Raw genomic sequence first — 14,616 nt, forward strand, 5'->3', positions numbered from 1 at the left:
CAGGTGAAGTTCTGGAGAGGGAAGCCTAACTGGATTGCTACTGGCGGGGACAGGTGTACGAGGACGAAGTCCTGGGAGAGAAGTCTGAGCCCACACCCCAGCAGGGAGCCTGGGCTAGGACAGAAGGTCTCAAGGAGCTAAAACGCCCCGAGAGAGGGGGCGCCGCTGTTCTCCAGGCGTCGCCGGGGGCCGGGGGGCAGGGCCGGGCGCGCGGGGCGGGGCGGCGCGGGCCTCGCCAGGCCAGCACGCGGCGGCGCCCCCTCCCTTCGCGCCGCGGGCCTCCCCGCGCCGTGCACGTCCCCGTCCCGCGCCTCCGCCTCCTCGCTCACTCCTTCCCGCCCTCCCCGCAGCGCCGGCCGAGCCGGCTTCCCCTCAGTCTCTCATGAATATTGAGCGGCCCCTGTTGTATTTCCCGAGCTCCATTGCGGAAGCCGAGGCTCGCCATATTGTGCGGCGGCGCCGGGGGCCGCGGCGGCTGATTTCAGAGTCTCGCTCGGGCCGCGGCCAGCGCAGTCCCGGGCTGGGACAGGAGCCGGTGAGTAGGGCGGAGGGGAGGCGAAGGGCGCGGGAGCGGCGGCCGAGACGCGCGTCCGCCAGGTTAGCTCGGGCACCTGACAGGCCCCGCGGCCGGGGGTGTGTTGTCCGCGGGGGTGTGAGGGGAAATGGCGCCGCCGCCCCCAGCCGCGCTCGGGGCGGGGATGGCGGGGAGGCGGCCTCTCATTGTTCCCGATTTTTCGAGGGTCGTCGGGAGGGGACGAGCCAGTGGCGGGGGACGCGGTCGGCGGGCGTCGAGATCCGTTCCTCCGCCGCCCGCCCTCTCCCGGGTGGGGGCCGGCCCTCTGCCGCCCCTCTGCCGCCCCTCTGCCGCCCCTCTGCCGCCCCACTCCGGAGGCGGGCGAAGTGGAATGCGCCCCTACCCCCGCTGCCCCGCACGGCGGGCTGGGCGTCCGCGCCGTGGGGGTGGGGCAGGGGCACTTGGCGCGGTGGTGCCTCTTCCCCCGCGGGACTGGAGTCGGGAACCGTGTGGTGGAGCTGCTCCGAATCGCGGCTTCTTGCGGGCTGCAGGGACGGCCCGCCTGGTTCTCACATTCTCGGAGTGCCGCCCCCTGCCCCGGAGTATCTGTTGCTGCTTTCTAGAGCCTCGAGCTTATCCTGAAGGACCCGTGGGGGGAGGGGGTGTCTGGGTTTTTTTCTGCTGGAAGCTTCGCCTTTTGAACCCTTTAGTTTACGTACTGAGACCTTTGGTACAGTGTCGTCCAGTAGCCCAGGATCGTTTTCCTGCTACAGAAGTCGTCTTCCTGCTCCCAGAGATGCTGTTAGTAAAATTAGTCTTTCAAACTTTGAGGTTTATTCCGATTATTTGCTCACCAGTGACCAATTTAAGATGCATTTCCTTGACGACCCTTTGGGTATCTTTTGGCATGCTTTTAAAACTTTCAGAGAATATGTGCTTTGGCGTTGTAAAATGGTTTGGAAATGTCAGGTTTTTTTGAGATGTGTGTAGAAATTTGTTTGGTCTGAAAAGGATAGATACACATTCAGTGTTTTAGTAATAATGCTGTTTTTTTCTTTTGAAAATTAAATTGAGACAAGTTTTAGTGTTTTAAACTTAGCATTTTATTTAAAACGACTATATGATTTGCACTACACACTGTATTTTTGGCATTTCCAAAATGATCAATTAGAATACTTAACGTAATTGGTAAATGGTCTGCTTTGAATTAGATGTAATAGTTAAATGTTTCAATAATTTAGATTGCTGTTAGATCTTGATTCTTAAGGTGAAATTTGATCCTTTGATTTATAAAGAATTTAAATGGCAGCGGTACGACTTTTGAATATTTTTCCTTTGAAATTTCTACTTGTCACAATCAACAGGTATCTTAAAATCTTGATTGTGCATTTAATCCACTTTTTAGTAAAATAGTGGATAGTTATATGAGACTTCATTTTCCAGGAGTAGCACAGCAAATGTGGCCCCACCCTTTTTTTCTAAAGATTTTAGTTATTTCCCTTAGGTACCCTTATAGAATCTATATTTGAGATTGATTATAGATGAAGAGTAAAATGGAGGATTTATGAAGGAAAGTTGCCTAAGTCAGGCTAGTTCATTTGAATATTTGAAAAATAATCTAATCATCAGATGTGTTGCACAGAAAACTTTCAAATTAGAATCACTAACATAATTGTAGACAATGCAGACAATAAAATATCGGGAATTTTGAGTTTTTATCTGCTTGTGTGGGGGCACTCAGACACGTACCTTCCAGGTTTGAGAGGACAGAAATATAGAGCTGGTCAGCATATGTGTTGGAATTTCATTTGTCTATTCCTGATCTTCAATTTGTGGTGTCAAGTCTCTTTAATCTGATTTACTCATGATTTGTGTTTATGTTATGCTGTCTTTGGAATAAAGGTAATATATGCTTAATGAATAATATATAACCAGATGTTTCAGTGACAGTTTAATTTCTATACGTTAGCAGGGAAGCATAATTCCTTCCAGGAAGAGAAACGAGTTAACATTAAAATGCACTTTATTAAAATTATGGCAGTGTTTCTAGTGTGACTTAAAGCACTTCATAGTTTCAAAATGATTTATTTATGGAGTTCTGGAGAAACTAAAATGTGTCATTCCAGTTTGCAATTTTTGTTTTCTTTTTTGAGAAGAGTCTTAGTATGGAGTCCAGGCTGGAACTCACTGTGTAGCCCATCCTCCTGCCTCAGCTTCAAACTCTGTATCTTCCAGCCCCAATCTCCCTAGTGCTGGGGTCTAGGTGCACACCACCATGCCCAGGTACATTTTGCAGTTTTTAAAAAAGAACAGATTTTTATAAGATTACATACACTCTGCAGACATACAAACCTAAACTTGATTCTTTTTATTTGTGTGTGTGTGTGTGTTTGTGTGTGTGTGTGTGATACTGGCAACTGAACCCAGGGCCTTCACACTCAGCCCCCCCCCCCCCCCAGCCCCTTGGAGACAGGATCTTTCTAGATTGCCTAGACTAGGCTTGGATTTGTGATCCTTCTGCCTTCGCCTCCCAAAGTACTGGGATTATAGGCTTGTGCAATCCTGCTGGGTTCTACAGTTGATTTTAGTGTTGATTATTCCATATGCTATGGAAGATACTGTCATCAGATACCAGTTGTTTATTTCTTGATTTCATTTCTCTGTAATCTTAGCTATCATAGTAATTTATATTGACTGTTAATTTTTATTTAACTGAGTAGGTATGGTTTGGAGTACAGAAGTACAGTAACATACAGTCCATTTCCAAAGACCTAGGTATTTTGTCTCTTCCTCTTCTAGTCACTATACTTTCTCCCTAATGTATCTTTGAGCATTTCTTGGTGTGGGGATTACAGGTTGGTTGTTACTACATAGATATTCTGACCATGGTATGGGACGCTTGACATTTAAATAGAAACTATCTTTGTTCATAGGGTGGAGTTAGGTGATATGTCTCTAATTGTAGGTGTTGAAGGAAGTGGCCCCATTCATTTTCAGGCTATGTGGAGAAACTCCCATCAGATCTAGACTTGTTTGTGATTCTCTTTTGCCTTACCGGTGTTTGGCAGTTAAAGTGTATTAATGTCACTTAGACCTAGTGGTACCTCTTGTTAGATGCTCAGCAGCTATATATGTTATTAAAAATATGGTGAAAGATTCCTTTTGCTTAAAATTTGTGTTATCCCCTGGCACTGGGGATTGAACCCCCCGGGGCTTTCACACTGAGCTAATACCCACCCCTTTTTAAAGATTTTTTATTTTGTATTTTGAGACAGGGTCTCACTAAGTTGCTAAGTTGTCCAGGCCAGACTTGAACTTGGATTCTCCTGTGCTAGCTTCCCAGAGTGCTAGGATTACAGGTGCTGCTTGTGCCACTACACCTGGCTCTCCCATTTCATTTTGAGAATGATTTAGCATGTTTTGCTGCTTTACATGTCTGCCATTTGTTACAATTTTGAAAATGTTATCTGGGTTAAGTATAGTAGTGAGGAATTATTTGTAAAGTGAACCTCAGATTATATTGTCTGTTGAAGGACTACTATTAAGTAACAGGCCAAATGAAAAAAATCTAAGCGTTTTTGTCATGTTTTCAACAACTGTGTTGATTTATGGGCTGTCCTGAGAGGGATCTCTCTCTCTCTCTCTCTGCCTCCCTCTCTCTCCCTCTCCCCTCCCTCTCCCTCTCCTCTCTCCCCTCTCTCCCTCTCTCTCCCCTCTCTCCCCTCTCTCCCCTCTCTCCCCTCCCCCCTCCCCCTCCCCCCTCCCCTCCCCCCTCTCCCCCCTCTGCCCCCTCTCCCCCCTCCCCTCCCCCCCATTTATTTATTTATTTATTTTTGGAGACAGGGTCTCCCTTTGTATTCCAGGCTGGCCTTGAACTCACTGTAGGCTAGCCTGATCTCAAACTCATGGCAGTCCTCCTGCCTCAGCCTCCTGAGTGATGGGATCACAGGTGTGTACCACCATGCCCAACTCTCTATTTAATAGAAAGGAGTTGTATTTTATAAAGAAATTACATTTTAAAAAAATGTGTAGAATAGAAATCATACAGTGAAAAATTATGCTTGGGGCTGGGGTTATGGTTCACTGGTAGAGCTTGTGCTTAGCATGTGTTAGGCCCTAGATTTCAATCTGTAGCTCCCCATCCCCCTAGTCCAAAATAATTATGCTTGAAAATATTTTAGGAAGGCAGAACAACACACCAGCAGCTTAGCTTTAGTGTTGGTACAGAAAGCTGTTTTTTCCGTAAATACTAGTTAGAGGTCATGTTGAACAACAGCAAAGTTTTTCAGTACAAGAATCGCATTCAGCATGATCTCATGCTACACTATGAGAGCCACATGGGGACTGAGAACACTGGGGAGTAGGAGATTAACTCTCCCATCTCACATTATTCTAAAATATGTGCTGCAGTAAAAAGTGAACGGATGTGCTTGGACTAGGCTGCACTATTTAAAGTATTTCTCATTTCTCTTTCTTTCCCAAGTGGGAGAGTGTAAACACAAAAGTTAAGTGGCTTTTGTTGCTTCAACATAACAGAAGCACACTTTACAGTTTCATATTAGGGTTTATTAAGTGGGTTTTATGTATAAAATAACCCCACATTTTGTTTCTCCTTTAGTGAAGCATCCAGATACCTCAAGAGGAGCCAGCTGTATCAGAGCAGTTGTGGTCTTTGTATTTAGTGATGTATTAGGTTCAGTAGAGAAAACGGAGACCCTTAATAGAAATAACAAAGAGGATTTAACTACGGAGTTGATTTAACTACGGAGTTGGTTAGGAGGCTGTTACAGCAAATGGGGGCAACGGTGGTGGTGGGGGGATTACAGTGATCAGAACCCAATAGCTCAGAGAACAGGCTTGATGGACCTGGTGCAAGACCTTTGAGGAGGTCAGCAGTGCTCAGTTCTGTTAGTACATATGATGGCTTGTGATACAGTAATGACTGGTTCTGGAAGTACCGAAAGAAGCTGGAGGCTAGAACCAATTGCTGCTGCCAGGACCAGGACTGCAGTTGCTACTGATAGGAACTGGAAGGAAGTTCCATCTTCCTAGTTTGCAATCTTCATTTACTACTCCCATTGGCAAAACTGCCTAATTGAGTCCTACAAGCACAGGAGTCAATAAAATAGAGTTGCATGGTCTCAGTCCCAGGACCATAGAACCAGGTCTATAAGGCTAGTTTCAGAGTTGAGAGGCAGTAAATAAATGACTTACAAAAATAGTGTGTTTTCAAATACAAGAATTTAAATAGGGAACCCTGTTCTTACCTTGCCTTCAAGAAATATTTATTGTAATCTGTGTGCCAGTCTCTTGCTAGAGATTAGAAATAGAAAAATGAATCAAACAGCACCTCTGTCCTTAAAGAATTTAGTCTAAGTGAGCCTGACAAATAAACTACTGTACAGTTTGTGAAATGCAGTAACAGATGAGTGATGTCTTTTTGTAGCTTAAAGGACATAGCAACCAACTTGCTTATTTTCTGCCCAGCTAAATTTAATGATCTGTACTATTTTTAATTTATACATAATCAAATCCAACTTTATTATTTCTGACGGATAAGTTCCTCCCAACTTCTGTAAAAGCTGTTTTTCTGAGATCTCTGTTTTGTCACATAGTCATTATTAGTTAAGCATTTCTGTGGGCTTTATTCTTCTACATTATAAAGACAATTATGTTTTCTCCTGTTTTACTTTAGCCTAATACTATGTACAATACATAAATGTTTGAGAAATTTGTTTTGGTAATAGATAATGGCTATAAAATATTGCAGACATTGTTTCTTACTTCCAAGGTCATTAGAAAATAGTTTGGGTGCCGGGGATTTAGCTCAGTGGTTTCACCGCCTGCTACGCAAGCGCAGGGACCCGAGTTTGATCCCTGGTACAAAAAAAAAAGAAAATAGTTTGGATAGTATGTGTGGATGTGAGAAATGAAAGGGTAAAATAATCAGTTAATTTAAACTGTGTAACACCAGTAAATGATCTAAAACAAGGAACTTTGAATTTCTGATGTGTATTTCTAAGTCAGTTTTGGCAAGGATTCCTTTTGATGGCTAAATAAATTCCTCTCCTCATTTTTTTTTTTTTTTTTTTTTTTTTGTCACCAGGGATCGAACTCCGGACCTTGCGCTTGCAAGGCAGGCGCCAGAACCACTGAGCTAAATCCCCAGTCCCCTCTCCTCATTTTTAAAAGTTTTATTTAGAAGTGTTATAAAATCTTATTTCTGAGGAAGAGGGAGACAAATTCTTCCTTTCATTTTTCTGAAAATAAAACTACATAATTTCTTTTTTATATTGTTCTTTTAAATTGTCTATTCTTTCCTTTTTTCCTTGTTTCTATATTATCACTGCCCCTATATTAGTAGCTTTTGTGAGTTGTGCAAATCTGGGGTACTTTATTTTGACTTTATTTTAGAAAAGTGTTTTGTTTGTTTCTCCCACCATGTGCATACAGTATTGATTGAATTTAAAACCAGCTAACTCTTCACTTTAAAAAAGACATATGTCTCCATGTCGGTAATTGCATTAAACCCTCATTATTTACACTATTTACTATAAAGAATCTAATTCAGTCTGGGATGGCTGTTTTGGAACCCAGCCAAATGTTTTATAGAAAATTACTATATTACAGAAGGAGTAGTGTTATGTGTAGTAGAAACTTAAGAATTGAAGGCGGGAGACTTCATTTTTATTTTATTTTGTTTTTGGTACCGGGAATCAAACTCAGGACCTTGCGCTTTCGAGGCAGGTGGTGGCACCACTGAGCTAAATCCCCAACAGGAGACTTATTTTTAAGTCTGGTTCTACTACTAGTAAGATTCTTGGCCTGAGTATTTTCTTTCACCTGTACATGTTATATATAAACTTAATATATACATAGGATATATACTGTATTTGTAAAATATGATCTTCATTGATGTTATAGATTATTTGTAAAGATATTAAAAAGTAAAGTAGGTAAAGGAATTTTTGTAAACAGCGAAGCCCAATACCGTTGTTAGTCTTTAAAAGAAAAAAATTTAAATTTTTCATGGTACTGAGTTCATCCCAGTGCTTTCACACTGAGCTACATCTCCAGTCCTTTTTTATTTTGAGAAATAGTCTTGCAAAGTTGCTCAGGCTGGGGTTAATTTGTGATCCTTCTGCCTCAGCTTCCCAGAGTGCTGGGGTTACAGGCGTTGTCACCCACCCGGCCTCCTGTTAAGTTTTTTTGTCAACTTTCAGTATGAGTTTTTGTATTTAAAAGAAAGTTAGTAGGGTGGGCATGGGATGTGGGAGGCGTTATGGATGTCCTATATCCCTAGTTTTAAAGTCGGCATGCCTCATTAGTTTCTTTTCCACAGAGTTAAATATTTTGCTTATATACTGAGATAATACCCCAGCCTTTGATTATATGTATAGGAACAAAGCTAACACTTTGTAGATTGTTTAAATAAGGGCCTGGGGGAGTAGAGGAAACATGTTTTGGCTGGAAATTGCTGTGGTTTTTTATTAGTTATTTTATATAGGTTTCAGAAAGTCTCTGCTTTTAAAAATATGCTTAGCAAAAAAAAATGTGCATAGCAAGATTGAAAAATATGCCTGTTGCTTAGTTTTAATGAACTTTTCTTTGTATCATTCATCTTAAAATTTTTGGTTGGCATATTTGTGAAGACAACCAGAGCTCTTTAAATTAGTAGAAGGATGCTTTTTATGAGATACTGTCCTCTAGTAACATTTCCTCAGATGACTGTAAAGTAACAGAAATATATTGCCTTAATCACTTTTTTCCTCACTGGGACAAAATATCTGACAGCTACAACTAAAAGGAGGAGAGGTTTATTTTGGCTCACATTTTTAGTCCATAGTTGGCTGGCTCCAAGTCAGGATGGCATGGCAGATGGGTGTTCTGGACGAAAAGCTACTCACCTCATGGCCCCTGGAAAGCCGAGAGAGCAAAGGGAGGAGTTAGGGAGGGAAATAAACCCTTCTGGGCCACACCCACAGTGACCTTTCTTCTACCACCCGGTGATCCAGTCACTTTCCAAACACGTGACGCTTTGGGGACCATTTTAGATATAAACAGTAACATATACATTGTTGAAGGGTCTCAAGTATTGGTAGTTCAGTACTGTCTAAAATGTGAAGGCAAAATTTCTCTGTTAATAATTATTATAGTAATGTTGAAATGTAGGTCGTGTTTGCCAATTTGAGTTAGCCAGTGATTATTAGTGTAGTATCTTGAATTTTCTTTTCTTTTTACCTCCCCAGAAGTCTCCATTACCTTTTTATTATTGCTGGGAATTGAATTCAGGACCTTGCTTAGCTAAGCAGGTACTGTACCCCTGAACTGCACCCTGAGGCTCTATCACTTCTGAAAAGCTAATGTTACACTAGTCCCTCTTTTTTTTTGGCAGTACTGGGGATTGAACTCAGGACCTTGCACTTACGAGGCAGGTGCTATGCCACTAGGCTAAATCCCTGGCCCGCTAATGTTACACTTATGTGTAGTATATGTAACATTATTAATGTCAGTTTAATTTGTTCTTCGCCTCTTACGTAATCTGTTGGAATAATTGCCGCCCCCCCCCCCACCGGTAAGGCAGGTGGTGGAACCACTGAGCTGAGCTAAATCCCTGGCCCCTCCCTGTACCTTTTTTTTTTTGGTCCTGGGGATTGAACTTGAGTCTTGCGCTTGTGCAGCAGCCAGTAAAACCACTGAGCTAAATCCCCGGCCCTCATCATGCGTTTCTTAAATGAATTGTTTTTAGTTTCAATGTCTATGTCCAGCATGTTACTTAGTCTTTCAGAAGTAATTCAAGAGCTAAGAGTGAGGGCACGTCCAAAAATTATTGCTTGTCTTTTAAAGCAGATATAACAATTTCCAGTTTTTTTTAATTTATTTTTTAATTTTGGAAAATTTATGAAGTAGAAAAAAATTCACCCATTCTTTCAGTACTCAGTTGCTTTTATATATATATTTTTCCTCTTTTTTGGTACCAGGAATTGAAAACAGGACCTTTGCGCTTGCAAGGCAGGCAGTGGCACCACTGAGCTAAATCCTCAGCTCTTTATATTTTGATATATTTTCTTTTTGAAGGATAGTTTACATTTTGGTTTGGTTTTGCATAGTTTTAGTATATGTGCTGCCAAAGCAAGCACAGGTTTTCAATAGTTTTAACTGTGTTTAAGTTATATGTGTTAAAAAAAATCAAATTTCAGAGATCATAAACATTTTCTATGTCATAGCAAAATTTGGTAACATTTTAATGATTGCATAATATTACAGGTGAGTTGAGTGCACCATAGTGTAGTTAATCATTTCTGAGGGGTTGGATTATAAGGTTTACTTTAGCTTTGTATTTGTGTTAAGATAGGGAGGGGAGATCTAACATTCATGTAGCAGTGGGGTGGAAGCAGTACCTGTTGTCTCTTTTTGTTTATCTTTCCAAAATGAATCTATGACTTTTGGGGGGGGGTGGTACTAGGGATTGAACCCAAAGCCTTCACATTGAGATACAATCCTTAGCCCATTTTAGCTTTTATTTTGGGACACGGTTTTATGAAGTCATTCAGTTGCCCAGGCTGGGCTCGAATTTGGCTATCCTTCTACTTCCCCGAATCCTGGGATTAGAGGCATGTGCTAACATGCCTGGTTTATATCTGTCTCTGATGGTAGTAGTTTGTTGTGCAGTACAGCCGAAGGAATTAGAGAAGATAACTTGTTGTTGCCCTATTTAGGTTTGGGAATTCTTTTTTAGACAGGGTGGAGCAGGTGTTCTTAGTCTTCACCCTGTGGGTCACTGGATCCACAAACACTGAAATTGTGTGTGCAGATGCTTTTGTATCACTTTCTCCAAGAAGTAAGTGTTCATCACTTTCATCAAATTCTTAAGGAGGGGTTTGGTTCCAGAAAAGTTACGAACAATGGACTTTCCGGAAAAGTTAAAGATAATAGACTTTTAGGATTTTTGTTAGAAAGTAGAGGTAGAGGGAAACTGTTAATAGTGCCACAAACAGTATCTGTTTTATTGAATTAATATCAGTTTCCCGTTTTTCTCTTATTGTCTAGTACCATAGAGTTAGTTTTGCTAATGAAAGAATGGATTTTGTTACTTCACCTTAAGTTTTTCTTAATTATGGTATTGCTATAGTTTTCTGTTTTTAAACATTTGTTTGAAGAACTCAGGTTAAGATTACAAAACCATGGATCTGGTCGTGGTAGGACATACCTGTAATCATAGCTACTTGTGAGGTTCAGGCAGGAGGATGTAAATTGGAGGGCAGTTTAGGCAATTTTGTGAGACTCTGTCTCAAAGTATAATTTTAAAGGGGCTGGGGATATTCCCTAGCTCCACACACATGACAAAAGATTATAGAAGTCTCATTTTTTAAAAAAAATTCTCATTGTTGATAAGTATCATTGCTCTTGTGGACATCAAATAGATACATACATGTCTATATATAGTTACACATATAATTCACATACATATATATAGTCACATATATATAGTAGATCATATGTATTTATATGTTAATTAATGTTTGGAGTTCTTTGCATTATTTCCAGAGCAATGGGTTTTAAAACATCACCTAAACTGCTTATTTCTTCTTCTTTTTTTTTTTTGGTACGAGGCATCAAACACGGGACCTTGAGCTTGTAGGGCAGGCGGCAGAACCACTGAGCTTAATCCCTGGTCCTACACTGTTTATTTCATAGATAGTGGTTTAGAACTGTATATTGACTTGCTCAAAGTCCTGTTGATTTCCAGTGTATATGAATTGTCCAAAATTTTTGCTGCTTTTGTGAACCTAAAGATTATGCTAGCCTTTAGATTTATCAGAGCTGTAAGACTTCTCTCTATCCTTACAGTTTTGGGGTTTTTGTTTGTTTTGTTTCATTCTTCTAAGTATCTGGCTTTGTTTTAGCCTTTAAAACCTCAGAAGCTACTTTTGCCAGGATTTTTTCTTTTTAACGTAAATCACAGAAATGGGAAGACCAGGAAGGTCAGGAGAGAGTAAATTCCTTTGCCTTTTGGGATTATTTGAATGAGATTTGAGGTCTCCTGAATTCTAGTCTGGGTGGTAATCCTCCCCATAATAGCCACTCTATTCTTTTCCTGCAAATGAAAACTTCCCTTCTTTGATAGACACCAGAAACACATTCTTCTGTACTGTTCATGTCTTTTATTTTTTAAATATGTTTAAAAATCTTTGCTTATTGTAATATACTAATAGCAAAAGTTGAAAAATGGAAGAGAATGCTGCCCCCACCCCCCCAAGCTAGCAACACCAGTTTACCTCTTAGAATATAATTCAGCATAGCTCCAATTGTAGCACAGTTGCAAATTAGTGGTGTCTCATAGTGGTATTTCTCACACACATATTTCTGGTCATTGCCCCCCTTTTTAAATATTTGAGTACAATTTTTATTTTTTTGAGATGAGATAACTGTGTTGCCTGGGCTGGCCTCACATTTCCAATTCCCCTGCTCCAACTTCCTGGGTAGCTGAGATTACAGGCATGCACCACTATGCTTGTATAATTATTGTTATATATAATCATTAAAAAAATTTCTTGCTTTCAGAGAACTTTTATATGTTAGTGACATTATTATAGTAGTAGTAGTAGTAGTAGTAGTAGTAGTAATTGTATGTTTGATGAAGTGTTTCAGAGCATGACCTTAATCAAATAGACCTAAGTTTGGGTCTTGCCTCTGATGTTTACAATGAGACCGTTAAGCAAGCTGTGTGTGTATATATATAGACTCAGTTTCCTTATTTATTAAGTAAACACCCATTCCTTGTTAAATTTATTGAATGAAAGCAATAATAGTATTTACTACATGGGTGTGTTAGAATTAAATGGAATTTGATAGAATGGCAAATACTCTGTATTACCAGTTATTAATAGCATTAATTCCTAGAACTAAGACTAAAAATTTTTTTATCTTTGTAAATGAATTGCTTAGCTTCTTTTCAAAAAGTAATTCAGTTGCTGTTTTGAGAGTATAGAGGCCTTGACCTTCAACTTTTGTTTTAATCTAATTATTTTCTTACTCTGTTACAACAAGTATAATTTTTCAAAAGTATTTGTCCTCCTTAGGGAAGAATTGTTAGTGTATCTTCAGTGATAGAAGATAATGTTGCTGTGACTTCCTATATTATTAAGTTGACTTCAGTGGACATTTCTCTTCCCAGGAAAGGATTGACTTCTGTCATGGCATTTGGGGCCTCAGATTGAGTGAATAGTTAGACTGCCCTGGCAGGGAGAGACTGAAACATCCTTAGAAGAAATTTAAAAAAAAAATCTTGCTGGCAGATGAGAACCAGGAGGTAAAGTACCAGTTTAAGGAATGTTTTTTCTTAGGGAAAGACAATTTAATTAAATTAAGGTAACAAAAATGGAATGTTCTAATCACGTTAAGCGAAAACCAAACAACCAGATATAGTCTAGCCCCAAGGATGCCAATTTATGAGATGTGATCAAAACACATGATGAATGTTTAAATGAAGAGAATTACTACAGTAGAAGAACACCTTGCCATGAATCCCCTTCAGATTAATCCTCCTCGTTCTCTCTCCCTCGCTCTGCTCCTGCTCCCCTCCCCTTCCCCTTGTCCCAGTCCCTGTCCCAGGTCCCAGTCATCCCTGTCCCCATCTCTTGAACTTTCTATGTAGCCCAGCCTGGCCTCAAATGCACCACAGTCCTCCGTGCTGAGATTGTAGGTGTGCACCACCACACCTGGCATGTTCTTATCACTTTCTTTTTTTTTTTTTTTTTTTTTTTCTTATCACTTTCTGAAGCTGTTTTGGAAGTTGTCTTTCATGTCTTTACCAGATGTGCTCAGATAATATGGTGAATGCTGGTGCCAAGTGCCATCCATTGGAAAGGAAAGCCTGTAAAAACATTACGGTGTGTCTTCATCCACTTCATTCATTGGTTCTGGCACCATGTGACTTCTGGCTCTTCCCCAAGGTCAAAATGACCATGAAAGGTAAATATTTTGAATCAGTATACCAAGACAGCCTTGACAGTGCCAAGTGCAGTTGAAGACCTGAAAGATAACTTCCAGAACTGCTTCAGAGAATGACAAGAAGGATGGGATAAGTGTATTCCAAGTATGTGAGTATTTTGAGGGAAATTAATGCAGTATGTCTTTTATTGTAACTTTCTAATTTTAAACATTCACCATATTTTTGATCATGCCACTAGAGGAAAATTTACATGTATATATACATACACACACACATATGTATATATACATAAGGCAGATAGACTGGGCAAAATATGAGATTATTCTCTTAAAGACAAATGAAACATACCAAAAGCAGTGCCTGTGTCTTGGGAAGCTCTATGTGATTATAATATGCAATATGGCAATATGCTGCTGCTTTTGTTTTGGTACCGGAGATCGAACTCGGGCCTTGCATTTGCAAAGCTGGCGGCAGAACCACTGAGTTAAAGCCCCGGCCCTTGCAATGTGCTTCTTGTTGACTTGATTTGAAAAGATTAAAAGAATGTAAAAAGGAGTTAAGTGTTACGTACGTTTACCAGCTTTCCATGATGATTGTAATTATACAAATTTTTTTAAAAGGTTAGAGGAAACAACTGGTGTGATAGGTTGAAGTATTCAAGTTGAAAGAAGTTGCTAAAGGTAGAATAACTTACCTTAAGAAAATAAAACTGTCTTTATACTGTCAAGAACCTTTAAGCAGATTTTGTTCCATAGAGTACTAGAGTTAAGAACATTCTTGAAGTTACTGAATATAAAACCATAAATTTACAAACAAGGAAACTAAACCTTTAGCTAAAATGACCAGCTCTAGTTCATCGTAGAATTTAGAAGCAGAACTTGAAAATTTGTTATTCCTGTTTCAGTGACCAATATTTTCATAATCAAATTGTCTCCATCTAGTGGTACCAAATACTTAGAAGCCTAAGCACAAAAAAAGAGAGAAAACTGTTAGGGAGGATCTTAATTGCTTTTGAGGAAAAGGCAGTTGTGTTTCTTTTGCAGAGGGAACCATCTAAACAGTGTGCATAGTGTTTACTTTGATATTTCATGACCTAATTACACGAGGAATTTGTATATACTCTTTATACTTGAATTAGGCATATATA

At 40.1% G+C, this 14,616-nt stretch overlaps 1 protein-coding gene across 3 annotated transcripts in view; it reads left to right on the forward strand.

Annotated features, from left to right (window-relative positions):
* The first annotated feature begins 213 nt into the window (after positions 1-213).
* Positions 214-14,616, forward strand: part of Rnf2 (ring finger protein 2) — a 45,464-nt gene continuing 31,061 nt past the window's right edge. Inside the window, exons 1-2 of one of the 3 annotated variants that reach the window (XM_021242897.2) lie at positions 282-535; positions 13,333-13,489. In XM_021242897.2, coding sequence (XP_021098556.1) covers positions 383-535; positions 13,333-13,489 — 310 coding nt within the window. In that variant the 5' untranslated portion in view covers positions 282-382. Of the gene's footprint in view, positions 536-647; positions 1,316-13,332; positions 13,490-14,616 lie in introns of those variants that run through there. The other 2 variants (XM_004862790.3, XM_087194439.1) reach the window with 2 other exon arrangements.

Source organism: Heterocephalus glaber, unplaced genomic scaffold, assembly GCF_053883595.1.
Source record: "Heterocephalus glaber isolate CG9 unplaced genomic scaffold, H.glaber_assembly_v1.0 deba00001600, whole genome shotgun sequence".
NCBI classification, from domain to species: Eukaryota; Metazoa; Chordata; class Mammalia; order Rodentia; family Bathyergidae; genus Heterocephalus; species Heterocephalus glaber.